Source organism: Podarcis raffonei, chromosome 11, assembly GCF_027172205.1.
Source record: "Podarcis raffonei isolate rPodRaf1 chromosome 11, rPodRaf1.pri, whole genome shotgun sequence".
NCBI classification, from domain to species: domain Eukaryota; kingdom Metazoa; phylum Chordata; class Lepidosauria; order Squamata; family Lacertidae; genus Podarcis; species Podarcis raffonei.
Genome location: NC_070612.1, coordinates 44,191,106 through 44,218,734, shown reverse-complemented (window position 1 = coordinate 44,218,734; position 27,629 = coordinate 44,191,106). Strand labels below are relative to the sequence as shown.

General features: G+C 45.8%; 1 protein-coding gene across 1 annotated transcript in view; it reads right to left on the bottom strand.

The window, feature by feature from the left end:
• The window catches only part of LVRN (laeverin), a 44,541-nt gene extending 16,912 nt beyond the window's left edge, over positions 1 to 27,629 (bottom strand). The window contains exons 1-11 of the mRNA XM_053407961.1: positions 26,579 to 27,629; positions 15,333 to 15,475; positions 14,796 to 14,971; positions 12,768 to 12,894; positions 11,603 to 11,757; positions 8,665 to 8,778; positions 6,286 to 6,426; positions 5,128 to 5,193; positions 4,963 to 5,028; positions 2,743 to 2,903; positions 1,327 to 1,403 (exon numbers count right to left, since the gene is read on the bottom strand). Coding sequence (XP_053263936.1) covers positions 1,327 to 1,403; positions 2,743 to 2,903; positions 4,963 to 5,028; positions 5,128 to 5,193; positions 6,286 to 6,426; positions 8,665 to 8,778; positions 11,603 to 11,757; positions 12,768 to 12,894; positions 14,796 to 14,971; positions 15,333 to 15,475; positions 26,579 to 27,201 — 1,849 coding nt within the window. The 5' untranslated portion in view covers positions 27,202 to 27,629. The remainder of the gene's footprint in view (positions 1 to 1,326; positions 1,404 to 2,742; positions 2,904 to 4,962; positions 5,029 to 5,127; positions 5,194 to 6,285; positions 6,427 to 8,664; positions 8,779 to 11,602; positions 11,758 to 12,767; positions 12,895 to 14,795; positions 14,972 to 15,332; positions 15,476 to 26,578) is intronic.

Genomic DNA, 27,629 nt, shown 5'->3' with positions numbered 1-27,629 from the left:
TTCAGAAGACATCTTAAGGCAGCCCTGTTCAGGGAAGTTTTTAACGTGTGATATTTTACTGTATTTTTGGTTTTTATGGATGCCGCCCAGAGTGGCTGGGGAGGCCCAGCCAGATGGGCGGGGTATAAATAATAAATTATTATTATTATTATTATTATTATTATTATTATTATTATTATTACTGTGTTTTAATTTGCTGGAAGCCTCCCAGAATGGCTGGGGCAACGTTGTCAGCTGGGCGGCATATACCGTTAAATAATGTGTTCTTGTTGTTAATGATCCCCAGCAAACATCAATACAAGATGAAGTACAGTACACTGCAGGACTATGCCTGGATCTTAAACTGATGCACCAGACAGCAAGTTCCTGAAATATAGCTAGTACCGTATTTTTCGCTCTATAGGACGCACCTGACCATAGGACGCACCTTGTTTTAGAGGGGGAGAACAAGAAAAAAAATATCTCCCCCTCTCTGCTCAGCGCCCCTTCAGCAAAGCGGCAGGAGAAACGGAGCCCCTTCCATTTCTCCTCCCGCTTCACTGAAGGGGCACTGCGCAGATCTCCCTCTGCTGAAGCCAGGAGAGTCTTGCTCTCCCAGCTTCAGCAAAAGGAACCTGAAGCCTTTGGAGCGCAGCGCGAGTTCCCGCTGCGCTCCAAAGGCTTCAGGCGGCTATCCCTGAAACCTGGAGAGCGAGAGGGGTCAGTGCGCACCGACCCCTCTCACTCTCCAGGCTTCAGCGATAGCAACACGTAGCCTCCGGAGTGTGGAGGGAGCGCTCCCTCTGCGCTTCGAAGGCTTCGCGTTGCTATCGCTGAAGCCAAGGAGCCTGCATTCACTCCACAGGATGCACACACATTTCCCCTTAATTTTTGGAGGGGGAAAAGTGCGTCCTATAGAGCGAAAAATACGGTATATCCCAAAAGAGATGGGAGTATGACTATTAAAACCAGTGCTTCCTCACTACATCATAAAGCCAGAAACTTGTGTCTCTTTCCCTAACCGTGTTGAGGCTCCAATGTCAGTAGAAGCAAAATGGGAATGTGCTGGGGAGTGCTTGAATGTGATGGATCTAAAGTGTTCCTATTCCACCAGCATTAGGGGTGAGAAAATATGCCAGCCCCTGAAACAGACTGGGAAGGGGAGGGGAAAACACACTCCTCTTTTCCTACTGCCACAAACCCAGCAGAGCTCTAGATCTGGCATTTTGTTCCCCTTCTCCCTGCTATTTGAATTGATCTTAATATGCTTTTAGCCTGTTTTCAAGATTGTGTATTGCAAATACTGTAGAGGCTTTCTTAAATTCAGAGAGAGAGAAAACTACTTACTGCTGCTCTTATCAAGCCATGCCAAAGGTTGTACAGTTCCGTTTCTTAACCAAGAAATGGGAATCGTCCACATATTGCTTCATTAAGGACAAAAACACATGATTATTTATTGAACCTAAGTAAATAAATGGTTCAAATGCAACCAAATAACTTACATTTAGGAAACATTTTCTGGAAAAAATCTAGTTCTCTCAGCCTTTCCTTTTAACTTCTTTATCCTTTTTTAAATGTGCATTTCAAATTGCATCAGCACCTAAAGAATACTCACTTTAATCATATTGGGCATGAGCAAGAAGAGCTTACTCTGGAACTTGAGTTTTGGTGTGAGTTTTAATTCAAGGTACACTAACTTTCCCAGACCCCAATTCCAACTTCCATGAGATTTGGAAAGTCAAGCTTTGTATATGCATGACAAACCTTCACTTTCCATAACAAATAACTGGGAAGCCACAGTCGTGCACACAGCTCCACTCCGAACCAGAACTTGCCCTTTGATTTACTTGCAAGCAAGTCTCATGGATTTCTGTGCAGTGTGGTTTCACGTAGTGGGAACAATCCATACAGAAGCAAGCACTGTTAAGCACACCCGGCTTTCATCTTCATAATTTTCATAAAATTTATTATTTACCCTCCACCAGCAGATCCCAGGACAGGTTACAATTTAAAATTTGGTATAAAAACAGTTAAAATAAATTGCCTTCACATGAATATGGTTGGTCCTGAAAGCCCAGAAAACTGAACCCAGATATTACAGTCCCAAGGTTCCAGGTGTGCCGCGTTTATGCACACCACCCCCCCCCATCAGCCAAAAGATGCATCTTGCATTAAATGCCAGGTGATCCTGACACAAAATCTGAGATCATAGGAGTTATGGAAACGTTGTGTGTGCACGACACTTGGGGCAGCACACGTTGTCATATATTTGACACCAGTAAAAGCCTTTCAGTTTAATGTGAAGAGAATCAACAGTGCTTTGACAAAATGCAACTATTTATTTAGTTTCTATACCACTTTATATTTTTAAGAAAAACTTCAAAGCTGTTTACAGCATACCACTGAGAGCTCTTAATAGAGAACAAAAACAATGCAACTGCCCATTTCAGATGATCATCCAAACCACAGTGTGGAGGATCAGAAATTAGCCCTAGGGTTGCATTTCCCTCCCCCCCCCCTCGCGTGCATGTTTCACATCTTTCTGGCACAACCCCATAATTCATGTTGACATCCAAGGTGGATTTCAATGTCTACTTTGGAAGGAAAGTGCAAAACATAATTTGCAGAGTCAGAAGATGTGGGTAATTATAGTTCAGGCAAAAATAGAAGATTATCAGAAGAAAAGAGTTACATACTATTCAAATATATACCAAAGTACTTTATGAAATCAAAATTAAAACAATTGTCCTAAATTAGGCATACTTGGTCTTGTTTGTTCCTTTTTTAGAATAAAACTGTTCCTGACTGATGTTCCCAGTGGTCAGATTTACTGTTAGGAGTGGCAAGCCATGCTGGCAGGTCCACGAGTCCATTATAACTTTTACTGGCGCCGGCAACTGGAGGTCATTCTGTTCATCTACTACCTTCAAGAAAAGTCTGGATTAGAAAACAGTTTGTTTTATTTAATTTCACATCAATGTTTCTACTCGTACTAACAGCAGGTTTTCCAGGTACTATATGCTGGTTCATACACAAGTAAAATCCAGCATTCTTAAACATTTAATAGCTCATATGGAGCGGGGGGTGAACTTTACAGATCAGTTTTCATAAGCAAGGTTGCCATTACCCACCTCAAGCAGCAACAAGGTGTCCAACTCGGAGAAGAAGATCCCGTTGGATCAGGGGGCTGAGCAGTGCAAGATGTGGGATTGCTGACCCCTGACCCAGGCCCTGACTCTGGAGTGGAGCTGAACCCTTTCAGCCAGGAGCCTCTCGAAACAGAATCCCTCAGACAGACGTCCAGAGACAGTACCACCCAAGCAAGACTGAGTGACTGGTCTCTTCACATCATAGGCTCACTGGTATCTCCTTGCAAATACAGGTAACACACAAAGCCTCAGAGTATTAGACTTCAGGCCAAAGGACTACCACTTTAAGACTCTCTACTCTTCAGGAAGGGACGGGAGCCTGGGAGGTATAGCCTGGTCCAAGAGGGATGAAAGGCCCCTGTTGAGCTCCAGATTTGCCAGAGCAACTTATCCTATTGAAGCCAGTTACCATACTAATTTGTGATTTGGCCTGGGTGATGAAACTGTCAATTATGTATAGGATGCCTGATCTAAGCAGTTCTTGAAGTGGGGTGGGGGCTTTTTCTCCACCTACTTTATTCCCCAAGTCTTTATTACCGTATTTTTCATTCCATAAAACGCACTTTTTTCCTGCTAAAAAGTAAAGGGAAATGTCTGTGCATCTTATGGAGTGAATGTGTGGGTGATTGCTGGCTCACTTTCTGGCCCTGCCCCCTTGCCCAGACCTCCACTGTTGAATGTTCTGCAGATGAAGGCTGTTTGTTTCCCCAGGGACATGTGACTGGCTGATTAGATTATCTGTCTGGAAACTGTAGAAACGGCTCCCTTTCCTTTCTTAAAGAAGCTGCAGAACTGTGAGTTGAACCCCATAAAACAGGATATTTTCCCGTTGCAAAGTAAGCTCAACAACTTGAGCTGATCCTCAAAAAAGGGGGCTTTTCCCCTTTGCAAAAGAAGCTGCACAACTGTGAGCTGATCCCCCCAAAAAACTGGGCTTTCCCCCTTTCCTCCTCTAAAAACTAGGTGCGTCTTATGGAGCAAAAAAATACGGTAAGTAGAAACTTTTCATGTGGGATTAGTTTGCACTTCACACACTGCTTTCTGACACACCCATGCTTTGCTGACTGAGGGCACATGACTGCCCACAGATGGTGGCGGAAAGGACTATAGACAACTACAGATATATAAATGTACTGAGATTCATATAGACTTTTGTGTGTGTTAAATGGGCTATTAACCACTGCCTGCAAGGTAATATCACGTACCAGACATAAGCTATCATAGATGTGGGAACGTTTGGCCCTCCAGATGTTGATGAACTGCAGCATCCCTGACGTGCCTACTGGGGCTGATGAAAGTTGTAGTTCAACATCTGGAGGGCCAAAGGTTCCCCACACCTGAACTATCAGATAAAAAAAATGAGCTGCTGCTCAGGGAAAGACCTGACTTGGAAACATGTCAAAGAGGCTTAATGCAGAACGTATTTGGTGCTGCTCATCACTGAGCCAAACTAGCAGAGCATCTGAACAGTAAGTTCAGCACTGTTGGTTCAAACTAGTGTTGTGCACTGGTTTTAGCTGAACCCTGAACACCACATCAGGCAGAGTCAAACAGGTCATTCGTCTCCCAGCCCTCTCCTGACCACATGTTTAAACTAGGATGAAAAACCCTAATTAAGCATTAGAGCTAGCCCCTAAATTGATTTGGCATATGGATACGGGTCAGTTCGGCCCCACATTGACCTGGGGCCAACACAAAGTGCCAGATTGGGTCTCAGTTCTTATTGAGAGGCCATGAACAGCCCTGGTTCGAAGGCCTTTCAGGACAGGACCAAGAATGCCCCCACACTGGATATTCCAAGAGCACCAGCGAAAACACTAATGGTTTTAATCACCTTTTGAATGTGATTCCACAGATCATCCTGGTTGGCATTTGAAAAGGAAAATGCATTCAGGTACGACTGTAATTAAACAAGTATAATTAGTCAATTCACAGTGACAACACATTTTGAGTAGTCGTCGAGAATCCAACTGTTGGTAAAGTTGTTTTTGAAACTCACATTAAGTGCTTTCATTAAAAGCCTTTCAGTCACAAAGTTGGACAGCATCCGGATGATGGCAGCCCCCTGAGAGAGGGAAAAATAGATATGGATATAGATGATTTATCTTTATGTATTTAGAATTTAGAATGATGAGACTTTGCAAGTCATGAAACTCAAGACATTAATCTACCAACATTACATTCAAATTAGTAGTTTTATTAAATATATTGATTGTTGTGGGGGCGTTTTCAGATGGGTAGCTGTGTGAATGTTGCAGCAAAACCATATAGAGTCTTTTTATATTATACAGTTTATTCAAAATGATTCCCTGCACTCATATCATACATCTCCAAGTGATGAGATTTTGTATATCTCACACTGTTATATGGCTTTATATGGAATCTTGTGAGTGGCTATTTTGCCACAGAATGCCTTATTTAGGATGGGCATACATAATTACTAAGGTAATTTTCACAAATGATACAAAGAAGAGTAAAAATATCTCACACAGCCTAACAGCCACATTGATCCAAATTCACAAATCAGAAGTAACAGACTGAAGAATAAAAAGGCACTTGTGGCATTCAATGATGAAGTTTGCTGACCACATCAAACCTGTCGGGCAGTCATTCTCTTCCTTAAAAACCCTCTCCAGTTCTAGATATGTGGGCACATATTGTGTCTCCTCACAGGTGAAGGGAACATGGGGTGGTATTCAACAAAGCTTTATTCAGAACAGACCGATTGAAAGGAATGGACCTAACTTACAGTGTGATCCTATACATGCTTCCTTTGAAGTAAATGCCATTGTTCTCAGTGGGGCTTGCCCCAACATAACTGTGCATAGGAGCCACTCGTCTGTCTCCCCCGCACTGTACACTGCTATTTGATATACAGACTCCACTTCGAATGCAGCAGGAAGCCTTCTCAAACCTGGTACCCTCCTATCATTCCAGATCATTGGCTAAACAGTTTGGGGGCAACAGGAGTGGTGGTTCAAAACACATAGAAGGCACCAGCTTGGGGAAAACTGTGATAAAGGCTTTACCATTCAATTCAATGGAGGCAGAGAATTCCCTTTCTCATGTTATGAAAAAGTGACAATTTCATACTAACTTTTCAAATCATGTGACCGATAAAATCCTTTAATATACTGCTTACAAATTTTGTTTTTACCTTCTTGTATGTTATTAAACCAAACAGTTTAAGTAATGCACCCGATTCTTGTCTTTCACCTGTGTCTGATAAAGACTGATTTTGTAGTTCATTATCCATGCGCAAGACAGGTTGAACCACATTGTAACTAAAGATGGTGTCCTGAAAATAACCATAAAATAGCAATGTTTACCTAAAAATAAAAGACCACATTTTAAGTTATTTTGAGAATTATACTTAATTCATAAAACATTTAATAGGCTTCCTATTTAAAAACCTTCGTTCAAGTCATTGCATTCATAACCCCTTTCAAGAAAATCTGTATTTGGCTGAAATTCTTATCGCAGAAAGTCAATTTGTGGAATGCCAGCATGTGAAATGTAATTGTCAGGAAACCAGTATCATGTCCTAATTTTAATTACCATCTGCTACAGATAACGTAGCATTACATTACAGAGCCTGGCGTGCTCTGGTCCATGGGGTCACAAAGAGTCGGACACAACTAAACGACTAAACAACAACAGATAATTAGTGCGAATCAGTTCAGTAATACATAGCACAAAATTTCAACAAAAAGAATACCTATGGTTTATAGTATTACCATAGCGCAAAAGAGCAGTAGAAGACAGCTTTGACCTAGTATACAAGGCATGATTATTAGCTAGGGCAGCTGTTTTTCAACCAGTGTGCCGTGGCACCCTAGGATGCCTTGAATGATGATCAGTGGTGCAACAGGCAACACTGACCTCTGTCCCTCTTTCCTTCCCTCCCTCCTCTAATGCCTTCTCGCATCTCTGCCTACCAGAGGCTTGCACAGCTGTTTGTTGCAGCAGCCCTGGCTACAATGTGCTTCCCAAGTGAATGGTGCCTCTGGCCAGGGGGTGCTAGTTGCCAGGAGCTGAGGTGGCCTTGGAGTAAGCAAGCAAGCAGGCAAGGGAGCCCAGCCAGCCAGTCCGTCAGCCCTTACTGTTGGGAATGGATAGACAAGTGGGAAGCTGGGCAGGCAAGCAGGCACTGCGCTGGCCTTTCTTGTGCTTGTTGTGGGCAAGGCCTGCCTGGGAGCTGAGTGCCTGGTGCTGAAGGGGATCCTTTCTGCCTGGCAGGACTGGCCACGCCTGCCGCTGCCTCTCAAGGTAAGAAGAAGAAGAAGAGAAGAGTTTGGATTTGATATCCCGCCTTTCACTCCCCTTCAGGAGTCTCAAAGCGGCTAACATTCTCCTTTCCCTTCCTCCCCCACAACAAACACTCTGTGAGGTGAGTGGGGCTGAGAGACTTCAAAGAAGTGTGACTGGCCCAAGGTCACCCAGCAGCTGCATGTGGAGGAGCGGAGACGGGAACCCGGTTCCCCAGATTACGAGACTACCGCTCTTAACCACTACACCACACTGCTGACCTCACATTCACCTTCAGCCAGTCTCCGTTGGGCCGCTAAGGCTGGGGGCATCCTCTTCCCAGGCCCCTGTGGAGCAGTGTGAGGAGGCACTTCTCATTGGGGCGGGGGGGGGCAGCTCAGAGACCAGGAGCGGCAACAGTGGCTGCCCAGAGGACTTCCAAGGAGAGGGGAGGAAGATGAGGGGACGCTCCACAAGGGAGGGTGCTTGAAAAAGGGTGAAAGGCTGCCAGCTCTGCAGACAAGGGGTGACATAACCACAGGGGTGCTGCAGTTGGTCAAGGGAGCCGTGGACTCAAAAAGTGGATTCTGCTAAGGGATTTGGAGCCACCTACTGACCTTGATTGGGACGCAGGTGTCCATGTGGTGTAAACCACAGAGCCTAGGGCTTGCTGATCAGAAGGTCAGCGGTTCGAATCCCCGCGATGGGATTTGCTCCCATTGTTCAGTCCCTGCTCCTGCCAACCTAGCAGTTTGAAAACACGTCAAAGTGCAAGTAAATAGGTACCGCTACAGCGGGAAGGCAAATGGTGTTTCCGTGCGCTGCTCTGGTTCGCCAGAAGCGGCTTAGTCATGTTGGCCACATGACCCGGAAGCTGTCTGTGGACAAATGCCGGCTCCCTCGGCCAGTAAAGCGAGATGAACGCTGCAACCCCAGAGTCGTCCGCAACTGGACCTAACAGTCAGGGGTCCCTTTACCTTTACCTTTACTGGCCTTGATGGAGAACTGTAAGGCTGCTAGGACAGCTAATGGATGAGTTCTCAAAAAGGTGAGATGAAGTGGCAAATCTGTGCGTGGACTGTACTAGTTCAGTGGGTGGATAGGGGCTCATATGTAAGCAGGAAAGTAGGTGGAGGCAGCAGAAAGGAGAATGCTGAGACTGGATCTAAACTGAGGCCCTCTAAGACCTGAAAGAACCATTGCATAGATCCCATTAGTTTCAAGGGACTGAAAACAATCCCACAGTTTGGATAAACTTTATATAAACGATGATATAGTTCACACCTACCAGAGGCATTGTGGGCATTATGTAATATGTACCGAGAAGCTCCAAGTAAGATGCAAATCCTTCGTTAAGCCATATGTCGTTCCACCAATTCATGGTAACTAGGTTTCCAAACCACTTCAAATAGAAGGAAGAGGAGAGTCTTTCAATGCATTTGTTTTCAAACTGCTCTTCTAATCATCAGGCATAAGAGTGTACAGTGGTACCTCTGGTTATGAACTTAATTCGTTCCGGAGGTCCGTTCTTAACCTGAAACTGTTCTTGACCTGAGGTACCACTTTAGCAATAGGGTCTCCGGCTGCCGCCAGGCCACCGGCGCAAAATTTCTGTTCTCATCCCAAGGTAAAGTTCTTAACCCAAGGTACTACTTCCAGGTTAGCGGAGTCTGTAACCTGAGGTGTTTGTAACCCAAGGTACCATTGTAGTTAATAGTCTCACATTGGCATACGTTATCAAAAAGGAATGCTATAATGTTTACAGGTTTGTATGAATTTAGGAAGATGCAGTGCTTTTTTTCTAAAAAAAATGTTTAGGGGTACTCTCATTTTCCTACTCATATTGAAATACTGCCCCTCAATGAGGCCAAACTTAGATTCACAAAATGTTTAGGGGTATGCGTACTCCCAGGAAAAAAAGCACTGGGAAGATGCCATTTTAGAAAAGCTACAAAGATAGAAATCAGCAGTTAAAGTACTAAAAATCCATTCTGGGATTTGATAACATAACCAAATAGAATTCTCTCGAAGTGTGATGCATTCAAGAGCGCGAATGCAATGAATTTGTATGTCTTTAAACAGCAGAACCACGTGGAATGAGGAGGGAGCCATAACGGTCTGGAAGACAAGGCTGCACTACTCACCTGCCTTCCCAGCACTGAGTGTTATTATTGGTTCCTGAGAGGTGCAGAGGAGCTGAGTGCGGCGCAGGCACGGCAGGAGGAAGCACCAGATTGGCTCTGCTGCATTTCCAGCATCACCCTGAGCTCCCTGGATCTCCCCTCTCAGGAAGCAGCAGTGATGCTCAGTACTGGGAAAGCAGATGAGCAATGCCGCCATGCCTGACTGCTACTGAGAAAATTAACTTTCCCCCTGCCAACTGCTATATGCATTTCCAGATGAGTTCCTATAAGCACTAATGGAGGCTTCTATTGAAATGGAAATGGAGACTTCTCTTGAGATGTAAATAAGCAGCAATTTTGGGTCTGGTCTTTTACCCTTCCCACCCACTCCCTTGATCCTTTTTCTACTTTAATTTAAAAGAGGCATGTTTATGCTTTACCACCCCGTTAATCTTGTCAGGATAAAGCGTGTAAAGCATGGCGTTCCCCCAGTTTACAAACACTTTTTTCAGACACCACTTTACATAAAACTGTTATCGCTTAACTCATAATGAAAAGAAAAACAAGTCAATAGGAAACACAACAGGAAAAAATAGATTTGCTGAACAACATAAGCAGAAGCATATATCGGAGTGTCAAAAGGTTTGTTTGGTATTAAAGTTTATAATAATCTGATATATGTTTGCGGATTTGTAGAGCAAATGCTAATCAATCAAGTTTTGATCCAGTATCTTATTTTACATGCTTTCATTAAGTACTCCTTTTAGGCTTTTAGCAAAAAAATAGTCTGGTGCTAAACAAATGTGACAATGTTCCCTGCTGTTCCTTTCTTGCTCCCACTTCTGTGCTTCCCCTTGTTACTTCCTTCCCCCCTTTAAACAAATGAGGTACCGGTACTCCATATCAGTGAGTACCATCACAAAAAAGCACTGCATACCCATAGCTGCATACTACATTCAGCTTTCAAGGAATGGGATCTACTACAAGGTGCCCAACTGCAAGCTCAAAGGGACAATGCGAAATGAACTTCTGGAAATCACTAAATGTGTAAATTATTTTTTAACATGGCTGGGAACTTCACGGAGACTAGCCATGACAGTTAAACCTCCATATCTGCAGGCATATTTTGCAGGCAAAAAAAAAAAAAATCTCTTGAGTATCAGGTAAAAGCAAGACCACTTTCCTGTCTTGCTTATGAGCTCCTGTATATTCCTTCCTGTCCACTATTGGAAGCAAAATGCTAGGACAAATGCACTATAAACTGAACCAGAAAGGTGGTTCTTGTGTGCTTCACTTATCCTCCTACACTTCTACTGGGACTAGATTATAGCCGTGTTGCTAATTAGAGCAGGGGCCATTAGCACTGTACCCCTTCTCTTTTGCGGCCCAAAAATGCTATTTAGGGGGGCTTACTTTTAGCTGTGGTCTCTTAAACGGCATCTTGTTAAACAGCATAGTGCCACAGGAAGCCTCATAGGTCAAAAGGACAATCCTGGTGTGCTGGCAGAAGTGCAAGTAATTGCTTGCATTTCTGCAACATTTACCTAAGTCATACGTGGGAAGCTTTGGCCCTTCAGATGCTGCTGAACTACTGCTTGCATCAGCACCAGCAGGCATGGCCAATGGCCAGGTTACATGGGAGCCATATTTAAGCCACATCCAAAGGCCCAAAGGTCCCCCATACATGATCTAAGGGCTCTGAGAGAAAGCAAAAGTGAGTACCGGTAAATGTACTCAATATACCAGTGACCTTTTTTTCAGTGAACAGTCTGTTGAAAAAACTCTCCACATTGTTTATGTTAATCTCAACACAGACACCCAAATAGATTATGGGCTTTTTAAAGGTCATGCCAGGGTTCACTTTTATTATTTGTTAGTTCTATGGAATTATCTATAAAACTCTAAAAATGTATTCAGTCAGTGATATGCTGTTTGAGCCTTCTACTTCCCCAGGAACTGTACTCCTGACAACCGATTCCAGACACTTGGCAGTTCTCAGGATTTATTTTCACATTAAAGTGCCACTATTGCAGCTACAGCTACTTCGAAAATAACACCTTTGTTTTTAAGATAGATTAAAGTGCAGAAGATTTTACCACATGCCTGGTGTGCTATCTCATGGGAAATAATTTTGCAAATCCAATACTTCTGGTGTGAGAATTTATCTTCTGGGTGATACAACAAGGATATTTCCTGGAAAGTCATTAGCCCCCAGTGTTCCATAGCACCAGCTCCCATATCAGGTAGCACAAGCAGATCTAGATTGGTTTAAATAAAGAGAAAAAGGAGAAGCTTTAACAATTTCACAATTCATACGTTTACATGAGTGCTCTTGGCTTAATCTGCCATTTCCCAAGATTTTCAGTCGCTGACAATATTGGCATGAAAAGAAACCTAGTACAGTGGACGCTCGGGTTGCGGATGTGATCCATGCGGGATGCACATTCGCAACCCGCAGCGGTGCATCTGCGCACATGCGGTTTGCGATTCGGTGCTTCTGCGCATACGCAACCGCCGAAACCCAGAAGTAACCCGTTCTGGTACTTCCGGGTTTTGGTGGTCCGTAACCCAAAAAAATGCAACCTGAAGCATCTGTAACCCGAGGTATGACTGTAAATACTATTGGGAGCTTTCCCCCTGCCCCCATGTTCTGTGTTTTTTAATAACAAAAAAACAAGGAAGTATTTGTACAAAAGAACATAAAAAGATACCTGCTTAATCAGGTCTCAGGTCCACCTTTGTGCAGTGTGGCCAATCAGATGCCTTCAAGCCCTGTTTGTGGGCTTCCTGAAGGCACCAGCCCTCTACTCTTGGTTTCTCACAGGTTCCTAAGGGCAGTAGCAGAGGCAACCAGAGAGCTGGGGAGAGACATTAATATCACACCCTCACCACATCTCTCTTAGCTGCCCCACCACCAAAGCTTTCAACTGAATTGCATAATCTGTTGATGGCCACTTGAGGGATATTTTAGATGGAACAGCAGGGTGTAAGTCTTAAAAATACAATAAAACAAATAGTGTATTCTAAGGTGTAGGCTGTCCCGGACAGCTCAGACCACAATAAACCAGTTAGTTTCAGGGTCACAGAAATGTTATGCCTTTTGTTTAGAACAGCTGTTCCTCAAACACTGTATGGATTTCTAATTCAAAGTCAGAAGAAAAAAAGCATTTCCGGGGACGTATCACATGATTCCAAGCAAAAACAATTTTGTCCGTTTTAAACATTTTAAGAGGTTGTTTCTTTTTAAAAAAGAAGCAAGCAAGAATACCTGTTTTTGACAGAGGGTAACTGATGTTAAGTAAGTCTTCCATAAATGAAAAGATTGGTCCAGTGATATTTAAAGCATAATCAGCAGATCCATTTTTAATTGCATCCTTCCGAGCCCAAATGCGTATCTATCAATATGCACAGAAATGGTTATTTTGGACAAGTGATGAAAATCTGTTTCATATCATTAGGCCTTCTTCAGTGGCCATGAATTTGCACAGTGACTTTCAGAAAAAAAGAAAACAGGTATTTAGCAGAATTCCTTAAAACTTCATTGCATTTTAGACCTCTGTTCAGGTTGCCTTATCCTTTGCAGACCACCACATTTTCTTCCATGACATCATGCACCCTGAAAGTCTTGTTCTTTAAAAGCTTAATTGCTCCCACATCCGCATGCAGTTGTACCATGTATTCTTCCAAACAAAAGAATGAGTTTGCAGGATGAAAGGAAAAGGGAAACGGTTGCTAGATGGTCGTGCCACTGCTAGGTTTGTGCATGCTCCATGTCAGTTAAACATTTGGCAATCGACACACCAATGAATTCATTTCTGTGTTATCCAGGACCACATAAGCAGTCACTTGAAAAGCATTGTGTGTCTGCTCCACACAATTTTTGTCATGACTACAATTTGCAAGAACCATTTATCACCTGGATTACATGCAGCCAGTCACCAATCAACTTAAAAATCTGCACTGAGTTAAATAAGTGAGAAGGTACGAGTGTGCTAAGCAGCCACAGAATGCTGCCTGACTCTTGGTGGGCAGGTGGAAAATTCTGTAGAAGGGGTAATGGAATGGAGCCTTCTGAATTGGTGCATTCTGTTAATATTTTGGATTATCAGACATTTGGGTAAATGGGAGTACTAGCTGCTTAATGGTTAGAGATATGAGGCTCCATGAGTGAAACTTTATATAATCAGTAGGCTACTACAGACAAGGTTACCCACCTTAGCTAGACAACACAAGCACTGATAAAGACCTTGGAAAATGAAAAGCCCAGAAACACAAGCATCTTACTCTTTCCCCCATAGTGTAGATCAGTGTTTCCCAAACTTGGGTCTCCAGTGGTTTTTGGACTTACAATTCCCATCATCTCTGACTACTGGTCCTGCTAGCTAGGGATAATGGGAGTTGTAGTCCAAAAACAGCTGGAGACGCGAGTTTTGGAAACACTGGTGTAGATCCTAAACCGTTCTGCCCATTTTGCAAGTGACAAGACAAATCCGCATGGGCAGTTTGGGTAAAAGAGACAGTGGGGCAGAGTCCCACGAGAGGCTGTGGGCTGCCTTAGCTGAGATTCCTGCATTGCAGAGGTTTGGACTAGATGACCCTCAAGATCTCTTCCAACGCTTTGATTCTATGATGATATAATGGCCCAGACTGACAGCCTTTTAAATGGATTGTATCATTTTAATAAATCTTTAAAGGAGCACTCCCAGCACCAGTCAGCCGACTGGTGCTGAAAACTTATCTCCAGGGAGTTCCCTGTAATCACTGATTTAATAGTTAGAGCAACCTCATTTGAACTTTGACAGCTATCAGTCACCTGCCCTCTTAATGTCAGGTGATTGACAGGTGGGTGATCCCACTCACCTGTCAAAGATGGCCTGCACGGGGTGAGGGAGATGAGTATCCAGCACGCCAGCTAGATCTGGGTCATCTGGTAAACCATGTCTGGGATAGCATTGCCTACACGTTGTGAGTGATGTTCTAGTAAGAGAACCGTATTCCAAAGGTGGGCTGGCGTGTGGAAAGCAGTCTTCTAACAAACTAATGTTTCTCCACTAAAGAATCTAGTTGTACTGTGCTTAAACAAAACCTGATCTGCAGGAACCCTGTTCTGAATAAGATTGACAAAGTGGGAGACGGGAGTAGATGTTGCATATTAGTTTTCAGGATGCAATTTATTTTTTTTAAAACCATTTAATCTTATACCATAACATCAGTGCATATTGTGCAACACATAATTCACTCATAAATGCAAGTATATGCTGCTAAAGTCTATAATAAATTCAGCAGACTTATTCACCTCATTGCCCCTCTCCACTGTGGTGACATAATCAAAGTTACAGACCGCAAAAGCAGTGACATATGTGGACATTTTTGGTGTTGTTTCAAATGTTGTGACAGTCCAGTTCATCAGTGCAGTCCCATTACTCAAAGTACTCAATGTGCTCTCATTCACATCTTTATACTCAGATACATCTATAAAAGAACAGTAATTATAGGCATTAATACTGAATATTATGGCAAATTTGCTCTGTTCAGAATGGAAGCCTAAGGGTGCCTTCTATATAGTGACCACTAGATCTAATAGTCAAGCTGTACTCTTGTTTCCTGTGTAAAAAATGCCATGGCCAAGCGGGGAGTCGGCCCCAGTTTTGTTTCATCAAATTCCTAGGTTCCAGCACCAAAATTTTAGGCACCTAGATGATCAGGGCACCTGGGATTTTTCCAATCCTGGCTGCAGCAACTATAATAGCAACAATATTAATAATCCTAGTACTGTTGCCATTACTAACGGGTCCCACCACACAATTAGAAAGTCCCACATTCCCTTACTTACCCTTAATCGGCATGTTGGAAAGCACTTTATAGCTTGGGTGGTGAACAATACTGATGTTAAAGGTAGCTTTCATTGCAGGCTCATCAAAGCATGGGTAAACCCTCCTGGCATCTGCCGGTTCTAGGTGCGATGCGACCAACCACCTAAATTGAGAATACGAATAAGTTTAAAGTCAATAGCTCGTAGTCTGGGGGATGCTCCTGAATCCATCTCGGTCACCTCGGTGGCTGCGAATCCCTTTTACCAGCTTTGTGGTTTCTGCACCGGGCTAGACTGTTCATGAGAGGGTAACCTGTGGGATTACTTCAATGCAATCTGCCCTTGAGGCTGGCCCAGGCTGAGGTTGGTATACAAAGCCCTGTACAACCTGGAACACTGAGGTCCAGCGCCGAGGGCCCTTTGGCAGTTCCCTCGCTGCGAGAAGCCAAGTTACAGGGAACCAGCCTTCTCGGTAGTGGCACCCCCTCCCACCAGATGTCAAAGAGAAAAATAACTAACAAACTTTTAGAAGACATCTGAAGGCAGCCCTGTTTAGGGAAGCTTTTAATGTTTAATAGGTTATTGTATTTTAGTGTTCTATTGGAAGCCGCCCAGAGTGGCTGGGGAAACCCAGCCAGGTGGGCAGGGTATAAATAATAAATTATTATATTATTATTACTGGGACACACACACTGGGTTCCACCCAACTTTGACATTACGTGGTGGTGGGGTGGCCTGACAGGGCCCGGTGTGGCTGCAGGTAGGCCTGACAGGGCCTGTCGAGCATACAATTCGGATAAGAAAATTGGATTTCAGGTGGAAAAATCAAAATTGGAAACATTGTTGTTAGATTCCAAAAGTAAGAATTTGTCAAAAATGTATAACTTGCTGTTGAAATGGAATACTCAGGATGAAACTGTGAAATCAGCCATGATTAAATGGGCACAAGATGTTGGACATAATATTATGATGGCTGACTGGGAACAGTTATGGACCACAGGTATTAAATTTACGGCATGTAATGCCTTAAGAGAGAATATAATGAAAATGATTTATAGGTGGTACATGACACCAGTCAAGCTTGCAAAAATTTACCATCTGCCCGTTAATAAATGTTGGAAATGTAAAGAGTCTGAAGGTACATTATTTCACCTTTGGTGGACATGCCCAAAGATCAAGACCTTCTGGGAAATGATCTATAATGAAATAAAAAAGGTATTTAAATATACCTTTGAAAGGGTTAATCTCAATACTATCTGCACCTAAGCTAACTTCTGCAGTTGTGGTTAAGTAGCTAGCAAAAAAAACCGCAATTGCAAGCTGGGAGCTACTTCCTCTTTCTGCCGGCTAGCAGGAAGCTGCAGAAACGCAAGAGACAAGGAGCACACAAACAAGGGAGGGAGGGGGCTTAGCTAGCTATATGCCATATTAGGGAGTAAGCTAAAACTTGCCAGCTGATTGGAGAAGGTTTTGGGGAAGCTTGGGGGAGGGAAGGGTGTTTTCAAGGTATAAGAAAGTTTGCAAATGTGAAATTGGGCGTAGCCAGTCTTTGGAGAGGACTCCACTGGCTGCCTCTGCGCAGATCTCAATAAATCTCTTTTCTCTGACCAAGAAGTCTCTGGAATTGTTTTTCCCCTCTGGCCACGGGGTTGGCGGACCGCTGGACCTCCGGGTACTGCTAATCTAAGGCTTCATTTTGGGGGCTCGTGTCCGGGATGGGTCCCCACCCCACGAAAGGTGGACCGAGGGGCCAGACTCGACCGGGTGAGCAACCAGGACCAGCGCTCGCAATCTCCAGCGCGCACCCTGCCAGTTTGTAGGGGGAGATCGCCACGCTGTGCCTGAGCCGAGACACCCAGTCGGGAGAGAAAAGAGGACGGCCGAAGGAGGGGTCCGCAGCGGAACAGGTAAGCCCAAGGGAAAGGGCGTGGTAGGAAGCCTGATCAGCTTCCTCTGGCTGTGAGCAGTAGAGTGCCGCCAGAAAAGGGATAAAGGGTCTGGCTGTGAGCAGTAGAGTGCCGCCAGAAAAGGAACAAAGGAACTGGCCGTGGCAATAAGGTGCCGCCCCGCCAGACAGGGACGGGAAAAGGGAAAAGGGGAAACAGAGGTGGCAGTAGAGTGCCGCCAGTAAGGTTGGGGAAAGGGGAAACAGAGGGAAAATTATTTTGGTGTGTTTTGTGTGTTGCATGTTGGAATTATATTGGGGTGTGTTTTGTGTGTTGCATGTCAGATACTCCAGTGGCTGAATTGTCAAGTGTGGGCCGGGGCTTAGCGTCCCCTTGGCCGAGCGATTGCAGGGCTGTGCATTTCTTAGCAATGAGAGTTCGCCAAGTCACAGTCTGTAGTGGTTGGTGTGTGAAAGGATCTTAAGCCCGGTTAGGAGCGGAGTATCTGAAAAAAAAAAAAATGGGGTCTGGAAAAAAAAAAAATGGGGTCTGGGGCAAGCTAACGTAGTCCTCTGAAATGCTTTTTAACCAACTGGAAAGCAGCTACGAAGCATGATGATTGGGTTCAAATTGAGAAGAGAGAGGATGTGAGGTTGATTGGCCCACCCAAGGAACTAATTAGCCCTCGGAGGGCAGATTTAATTTGCAACTAATCAACCCACTATATCAAAATATCTTGAAGGTCCACCCAGACCAGATCCCTTATATTTCTACCTGGAAAATCAATGTAGAAAAGAATCCACCGTGGCTGAAAGCCTGCCGAGGCGACGCCCCACAAAATACAATATGTGCAGTCCGACCGGCAGGGAAGTCAGAAAAGCCTCCGGTGATATCAGAGCCGGAAGGAGAGGAAGGAGAAGAGGGGGAAGTCATTAAACCGCCGCCACCCTATGCTCCACCAGCTGCCCCTCTAGCGAATCCCCCAGGCCCAGGGCCCCAGGACCAGGGAGGAGCCGGCCCTCAGCCTGAACCCTCCAAGGTTGATGAATTAGAGAGCAAAGAGGAAGAGGATGATGAGGAGTTTATGAAGGGACTAATTGAGTTAGCAAAGAAAGGAAAAATGTGGACACAGTATCAGACAATTGAGATTGCAACAGTATGTACAACCCTATGTGAAAGAAGTGGATGTTAGTTCCCATTTGTTAGCAGCAACCAGGGTGTCCCTCCATAAGTCCCATAAGGCACAGAAAAAGGGTGGGACTGCAATGATGCCTCTACGCAGAGTGTATGACCCACCAGCCCCCCAGGACAGGGTGGGGAAGCACCACCATGCACTGATTACAGTCCAACATGTGCCTTTTTCAAGTGCTGATGTGTGCAATTGGAGAAATTAGAACCCTACCTTTGAGGAGAACCCAGGTGATATTGCCAACGCCCCATTATAAAGGCTGCCTTTGTAGCTCAGGCAGCGTCCGATATTCGCCAAAAGAAAAAATCCAGAAGCCTGAGGGGTGCATCGGCCATGGGCTGCAATGGATGTTGGAGTTAGCTCAAACCACTTACAATCAGAGAGATGAGGAAGCCCAGAGAAAAAAGGAGAAGTATCAAACAAGGAAGTTGATGACATTACAGGCAGCCGCCCCCACCCCTCAGAAAAGAGGAAATGCCCGGGGAGGAGGGCGAAGCCGTCTGGGGAGGAATCAGTGCGCCATCTGCCGACAGGAAGGGCACTGGAAGAGAGAATGCCCTATTCTATTATTAGGAAGAGATTTGTTGGTAAAGTTGCAAGCCCAAATTACTTTTAAAGCCATCGGGAGAAGCCACAATGTCCATTATGTCACTTGGGGAACTGGTTGTGGAGGCACCCCTGAGGGAGTACTGGCGCCACATGATGGTAAAAGAAGAGGAGGGACCCATCCCCGCCAGTATTCTGGAACAAGTGAACCCCCCAGGAATGGCAAAGAATATCCCACCAATAATTGTGAAGCCCAAGCCATTTGTCAATCCTGTTGCAGTAAATAAGTATCCCATCCCACGAAGGGCGACTGAAGGAGTGTGGGTGCATCTAGAGCGACTGCTCCAACATAGGATCTTGAGGCAATGCCAATCACAGTGAAACACCCCTTTGTTACCAGTGAAGAAAGGAAGCAGGCTATTATCCTGATACCAGAACCAGAGAACTCCGTGGCTTTCTGGGGTCTGCAGGATTTTGTAGGATATGGATATTTAATTACAGCATCATTGCCAAGCCTCTACATGAGTCAACCAGAGGAATTGAGAGAGACCCCTTTGTTTGAAGCACAGAACAACAGCAAGCCTTCGTGGATTTGAAGAGGGCACTACAGCAAGCCCCAGCGCTTGGCATCCCAAATCCTGAGAAACCCTTTATTCTATTCGTGGATGAGGACCAAGGGACGGCGAAAGGGGTTTTGTGCCAAAAATTGGGAAGCTGGCAACAGCCAGTGGCATACCTATCTGAGCGCCTGACGCCTACAGAACAAGGCTTACCGCCGTGCATGAGAGCAGTTGTGGCAGTAGCCACCCTACTGAACAAAGCAGACAAATTTACTTTTGGCCAAGACACCATTTGTGTGACCCCGCATGCAGCCCCAGCTCTGCTTGACATGAAGGGTACCTATTTTCTCTCCCAAGCGAAGATGAGAAAGTGCCAGATGTTACTGCTGCATCCGCGTTTGAAGTTTCAGGTCACCACCGCCCTCAACCCAGCTACCCTGTTGACAGTAGGAGAAGGTGAGGAGCAGATGCACGATTGCATTGAAGTAATGGATGAAGAATATTTTAGCAGGCCTGACCTCAAAGAGGAGGCAAACCCCCATTGGCCTTCATGGTTTGTGGATGGAAGCAGCTTTGTTAAGGCTGGACAGCGGAAGGCAGGCTATGCAGTGGTAGCCTTGGAAGACCAAGTGATCGAAGTGCAGCCACTCCCGCCTGGAACGTCGGCCCGGCTGGCATAAATAACAGCGCTCACCAGAGCCCTGACCCTAGCAAAGGGACAGAAGATAAACATTTATACTCTAAGTATGCCTTTCTGACTTTACATGCCCATGGAGCCTTATGGAAGGAAAGAGGTTTGCTTACCTCCAGAGGAAACCAGGTGGCCCACCCACAAGCCTTATTGAACCTTCTGGATGCTGTATGGGAGCCCGAGGCAGTGGCAGTTATCCATTGTTATGGACACAAAACTGGACTAGGAAAAGTGGCCAGAGGAAACCGACTAGCAGACAGAGTGGCCAAGGAAGCAGCCCGGGAACCAGCTCCCGCGTCAGTTATTGGAGCACTGGTCCCTGGAAGGATCTTGAACACCGCTGATAAGCCAATATACACCAAAAGGAGAGGGACACTGCAGATGCCCAGGGGCTGACCATGTCCAAAGAAGGATGGTACCTTACTCATGATGACAGAATATGGATTCCAGAGTCCCTTTCTCGGCAGATTACTCAGAGATACCATGAGTCCACCCACATGGGACCAGATGCCACAACCAGACAGCTGAAGCAGTGCTTCTACATAGCCCACCTTTATCAACTGGCAGCCCAGATTTCCAGGAAGTGCCCGCTATGTCAAAAGAATAATCCCAGAACCGGACCCTTGGCTCCCCCGGGGATTCAGCATAGTGGAACTGCACCCATGGAAGACCTTGTTGTGGATTTCACTGAATTGCCCCGCTGTGGACTATACCGCTACCTGCTTGTGGCGATCTGCACGTATACAGGATGGGTTGAAGCCTGGCCCACCAGAACTGAAAAGGCATTTGAAGTAACCAGGTGCCTGCTTAGGGAGATCATTCCCCGCTATGGACTACCTAGGTCAATAGGATCTGACAATGGACCAGCCTTTGTCCACTCAGTTTTGCAATAACCCCCCATGCTAGTCAAAATGTGCAGTTTGATAATTATGTGCACTCATTCTCCCGAGATTTTCTCTCTTTCTAACAGGTGGACCCAGGCCCACTGCTGTTAAAGTTCCTGACCTCACCCCTTGGGTCCACCACACTTAAGTGAAGAAGGCTATTTTAGATTGGACAGTTACACCAAATCCTGATGATCCTCTGAAGCTAACCATCTCCAGAAGAGCGCCAGACGACTGAACAAGTGGATGGGAGGGACGCCCGCGGGCAGCGTCCCCAACGTAGAGACTTTTTTTCCCCAGCAAATTCTGAGGCACCGCCAGGACTTTTGATATTGGGGCCAGAACTCTTTGATATAGTCACTCCGTGTGTCAGGCCTCTGCAAGGGTGGATATATATTCCTGTGGGTATATGTTAATATATGTAGAGGGAGAAGCCCCTTTCGGATACAGTATGTTGGGAGGAAATCATGAGAGTATTAAGCATCCACAAGGACAGGTGGGAAAATTGGTTAAGATAATAGGCTCCTCCTCAGAGAGGTGGGACACAACCTCCCAAAAAGCAAGGCAGCTGATAGAGCACGAGTATCAGTGGGCCCTTCAGCAATAAAATAAATATGTCCTAGATAATATTTCAGCCACCATTGATCACATGGAAACAATGATAGCCAGGAACCCGCTGAAAACTACAGGAGGTGATCTATGGGGTTGGTTATATTCCTGGCTGCCTCATGGCAGTTGGCTCAGGCATATTGTGGTATTATTAGCAGGGCCGCTGTTAATCCTTCTGCTTCTTTGCCTCTGTATACCCTGCTTCGTGCAATGCTTACAAGGTGTGATGCAAAAAAAAAAAAAATAAAAAATAAAAATATCATGGCCCTTATTGTTCTCCCCCAGGATTATAAACCCAAGAGACCAGGACGAACCTAGGAGATAGGTTGTCCAAAAGAAGAGGAGGGAATTGAAAGGGTTAATCTCAATACTATCTGCACCTAAGCTAACTTCTGCAGTTGTGGTTAAGTAGCTAGCAAAAAAAACCGCAATAGCAAGCTGGGAGCTACTTCCTCTTTCTGCCGGCTAGCAGGAAGCTGCAGAAACGCAAGAGACAAGGAGCACACAAACAAGGGAGGGAGGGGGCTTAGCTAGCTATATGCCATATTAGGGAGTAAGCTAAAACTTGCCAGCTGATTGGAGAAGGTTTTGGGGAAGCTTGGGGGAGGGAAGGGTGTTTTCAAGGTATAAGAAAGTTTGCAAATGTGAAATTGGGCGTAGCCAGTCTTTGGAGAGGACTCCACTGGCTGCCTCTGCGCAGATCTCAATAAATCTCTTTTCTCTGACCAAGAAGTCTCTGGAATTGTTTTTCCCCTCTGGCCACGGGGTTGGCGGACCGCTGGACCTCCGGGTACTGCTAATCTAAGGCTTCACCTTTCTGAAGAAACCAGAGGCCTTCCTCTTGGGCATGGTCGGCCAATTGGTGCCAAAAAAGGATAGAACTTTCTTTATGTATGCCACAACAGCAACAAGAATATTGATTGCAAAATATTGGAAGACACAAGATCTACCCACCCGGGAAGAGTGGCAGATGAAGGTGATGGACTTTATGGAAATGGCCGAAATGAGGGGCAGAATCCGGGACCAGGAAGAAGAGTTGGTGGAAGAAGATTGGAAGAAATTTAAGGCTTATTTACAAAAATATAGCAAAATTGAGGAAGTTTAGAAGGAGTCTGGAAAGAAACTATGTGACTTTTGTATAAACACTATAAAGGACTTAAGTTAAATAGACTGTTGAAGGAAATGAGGAAAAGTAAAAGTATACTAGGTTAAGATAAATTATTGGTTAACAATTTGGGAAAGATGGAAAGAATTTGCTGAAATAATTAATTGAAGCAGAATACAAAAAAGGGAGGCGAGAGGAGGTCAAAGAAACAAGCTAATGAAGCTAAGTTAATAAGGTTTATTCTATTTTCTTGTTTTTTCTTCTCTGTTGTTTGATTGTTTTTGTTTTTCTTGATTTTTGTTGTTGTTACTTCTTTTTTCTGTTTTGTTGTCGCACCCACAGGAGGGCCCGATGGGGCCCATCACACCCATAGGAAGGCCTGCTGGGGCCTGCTGGGGGTAGGCCCTGTGAGGCCCACCACAGCCACATGTAGGCATAGTGGGACCTGTTGCAGCCCATTACAGCAGCAAAATATTGAGGGGGCCCAGCCCACTGCTTGAAACTTTTACCCTTCCCCCATGGAGTCCCTGGCCTGGGACCTGGATGCATAAAGGATTGTCTCAGCTCATATATCCTCAATTCTCCTGTGGGTACCATATTATAAGGAGGAATTGGGCCTTTAGTGTGGGCCCCTACGCTTTGGAATCTCCCCCACACACACACATTAAATACTAGACAGGCACCATCTCTGCTGTCTATCTGGCTATCTAATTTCTTATTTCAACAAGACTTTTAAATGGAGATTTATTTTTTTTAAATCCCAGTCTGGATTTGTATTGGTATTGTTTTTAGAAGTTTTCGTTGTTTATCAGTTATGTATAAACTGCCCTGGGCAGTTATTTATAAATGTAATAAATAAAATAAGATAGCCCCAATACGGTCATGTGTGTGGAAACAAACTTCCACATGCAACCCCAACCTTAGTGGTATGCAAGAGCAGTTATACAACCTGATCCCTGGAGCTGTGTGCAGTTTTTAAAATAAATTACAAGCACACCCAATAGCTTAAGGAGTGAAAGCTATTGGGTTAGCCATTGTCAGGGAATGAGTATTCGGCTTTACTAGAAGGAATACCGTATATACAGTGGGACAGACTCAGAAGTCCTTTTGTCTCTCTGTTTTCCTGTGTGTTGGGAGGAATTAACCGGTTCTACTGAATGCCTCCTTCACCCCAAACTGAGAAAAATGCTCTTCTCAAGTTAAATAGTTCACGCTGACTCACAATATATATTAGTATTTCCACATAAGCACATTTATACCCCACTTGGACTTTAAGAGTAAGTGACAAAGTAGAAATGATTATTTATGCTGCAGGACAATGCAGGAGCCAAGCCAAGGGGGCGGAAGATCTAGAAGATCCATAATTAAGAAGATCCATTTTGGGGCACCCAATTTTGGCCTTGCTCATATTTCCATAGATTACGAAAGTCCACCCCTGGCTCCAGCGCTTACAAGAAGTGTGAATTAAATCTGCTTTCCTGACAAGAGTAGACCATTCTTCCCAAAAATCATTGTACAGAGTTTGCTTTAAAAAGTCTAAGCCTGGGCTATGAAGGACAGGACAGCTGTGAGGAAGAGGAGAACAGGCAGCCTGTTAGAGCATCATTGAGGGGAATCACATCCTTCAGGCAACAGTACAACACAACACTGAAAAGGAACTCGAGTTAATTCAGGGAACTGAAGTGTCAGCATATGGTATGGAAATGCAATCAGGATTCTGAAGTTACCATATGGGAAGTTGTTTAAAGTTACATGCTTTTTCAAGTTTTCAAGTTTCAAACTCTCATCCTAGATCATTACACTTGCTTGCACAATTGTGTCAGATATGCACATGTCCATGAAGGGTAGTACAGTGGTACCTCGGGTTACAAACACCTCAGGTTACAAATACTTCAGGTAACAGACTCCGCTAACCCAGAAGTAGTACCTAGGGTTAAGAACTTTACCTCAGGATGAGAACAAAAATCGCGTGGTGGCGGCGCAGCGGGTCCCATTAGCTAAAGTGGTACCTCAGGTTAAGAACGGTTTCAGGTTAAGAACGGACCTCCGGAATGAAATAAGTTTGTAACCAGAGGTACCACTGTATACAAATGTAATTTAATAATGATAATAATAATTCCCCCGTCTCCAATACTGCAGTTGTCCAGTGGGGCTGCTGCCCATTGGGGCTGGTGGAAGGCAGGGTGGTCCAAAAGTAGGAGGAATCCAGTGACAGGCAGTTAGAGCCAAGGATAGGCAGACCGAACTCATGTTGGTCCCCTCCTCTTCCCTGCAACAAGTCCAATAAGAGCCATTCGGAGACTGAGGAGAAGCAAGAGGAGGAAAGCAATAAGCAGTACAACCCCCTCTCTGGCAGCAAGCAAGAAGGCAGGATGGTGGGGCCTGGGGCTGAGGCCAGACTGAGGTTGCTGGAGCAGCGCCCCATTTGCTCAAATAGAATCACAGAACTTTAGAGTTGGAAGGCACCCCAAGGGTCATCTAGGCCAACCCCCTGCAATGCAGGAATCTCAGCTCAGGCATCCATGACAACATGGCTGTCCAACCTCTGCTTAAAAATATCCAGGCTCTACTGCAAAAAGGTGTCGGCATGTCACGCACATTGGATCAAGAATCATTGCTGTGTCTGGATGCAAGACCAGTTGCAGATCCCACCCTCCTCGGAAGACAGAAGAAATAGCGTTGGGACAAATAACCAAATATAAACAGGCACCACCATTGTTCCAAATTGAGTCTGAAGGCCCGTGCTAAACCCATGGGCCTTGGGCTCAGGGAAAGTGTTTAACGCTTTCTCCCATGCAACTCTCCCCCATTAGTTCCATCAGAGGGATAAGGCATACCCTCCAATATTTCTCAGATGAAAATAGCTATGTCCTATTCCATAATAGGGATGCAGGTGGCGCTGTGGGTTAAACCACAGAGCCTAGGACTTGCCAATCAGAAGGTTGGCGGTTCGAATCCCCGCAACGGGGTGAGCTCCTGTTGTTCGGTCCCTGCTCCTGCCAAGCTAGCAGTTCGAAAGTACATCAAAGTGCAAGTAGATAAATAGGTACCGCTCTGGCGGGAAGGTAAACGACGTTTCCATGCGCTGCTCTGGTTTGCCAGAAGCGACTTAGTGTGGAAGTCCAACTTTTATTACGGCAAAAGCCAGTGACACTAAACACCACAAGATCAAACAAAAAGAAATCAACAACAACATCAGAAAAGAAAAAGGAAAAAAAAATAATTACACAAGGGAACTTCGCAGTGTGCCATTCAACAGAGGAGATTTACGCTTCCTGATTACTAAAGTGCAAAATTTGGCCACCTCATATGATATTGAGCTTGAGGAATCTTCCAGAAGGTATTTTCGTAGAATTTCAGGGGAGGATTCCAAATAATGTTGTAGGGGTATAAATTTTGATAAAAGCGGCAAAATAAGTTGAACTCGCTCTTCACTATAAAATTCGCAAAATAGAAGGATGTGTGTGACAGATTCTACCTTATTAGACATACAGGGGCAGAGCCGCGCATGCATTGGTACCCGCGTGAATTTGCCGTACAGCACTGCTGAGGGCATTGACGCGACTTAGTCATGCTGGCCACGTGACCTGGAAGCTGTACGCCGGCTCCCTCGACCAATAAAGTGAGATGAGCGCCGCAACCCCAGAGTTGGCCATGACTGGACCTAATGGTCAGGGGTCCCTTTACCTTTTAAGGAAAAGCAGGACATTCCAGGATGAAACCAGAAACCTGGACAGCTTCTGCAAATTCGGCCCTTGGAGGGTTCTAGGAAAGCAAGCCGGGGACCTCATACCTACCTGCTCTCTCCTTCGTCCTTATAGGTGCTCGCGAAGAGCCCGTGGAACGCCGGCTCGGACTGGATCTTGCCCCGGAAGGCGAGCTGCAGCTCATAGAGGGCGCCCGCGCTCAGGTTCGCGCGCAACTCCAGCACCGCGTACTCGTTCCGCGGCGCTTCCCACAGCTCGGCCACGGCGACGCTGCCGTTGGCGGCGGCGGGTCCCGTCAGGGGTCCCCAGACGGCGGCGCGCTGGTAGACGAGCCCCACGCTGTGCAGCAGCACCGCGTCCGTGGGGCGGAGGCAGCGCACGGTGATGTTCACCTGCCCCGAGTGCGTGCGCGGCTCGGGCAGGCCGGGCGCCAGGTGCGGCCACAGCAGCAGCGAGTAGTGCAGCGGCTCCAAGTCCCCCGGCAGGCGCCAGGCGTCCCAGGCGCCGGGCGGCCGCGCGGAGGGGTCGGCGCTGGCGGGAACCTCGTCCGTGGGCGCCGCCGCCTCGTCGCCTCTCCCTTCCAAATCCCGCGCGCAGCGCCCGTACAGGATAGCCAGCACCAGCAGCGCCAAGAGCAGCGCGCCCAAGAGCAGCGCCAGCAGCGCGGCGGACTTTTTGCCCACGTAGAAGCCCGAGCGCAACTTGACGGTCATGGTGGCCGGGTGAAAGCGAGGGGGGAGCCTGAGCGACTGAGGAAGAAACTCAGCACAGGATAAGGCCCCCTCTTCTGAGGCGGGGAAGGGTCAGGGCCTCTTCTTCGCGGCCTCGGGGGGTCGTCGGTGGAGGCGGGAGCGCCAGGACTGCAGGGCTGGAGCCAAGCAAGCTGTTGGCTGAGGTGCTCTGAACGCGGCACACCCCGCCTGGGCGCCAAGAATCCATCCTTCCTTCAACCCCGCCTCTTCTTCCTCCCTTCCTGGGAGCTCCTCATCCGCACATCATCTCCCAGCAGCTGACTGGAGGCGAAAGCCCTCCCTAGATCCCTGGAAGGGTGAGGAGGACTTGGAATTGCTTTGCATCCTCCGAGCCTCCTCTTGTAGCCCACAGCCCAGACTGGAAGCTCCAGCAGGAGGGGCTTTTTGCA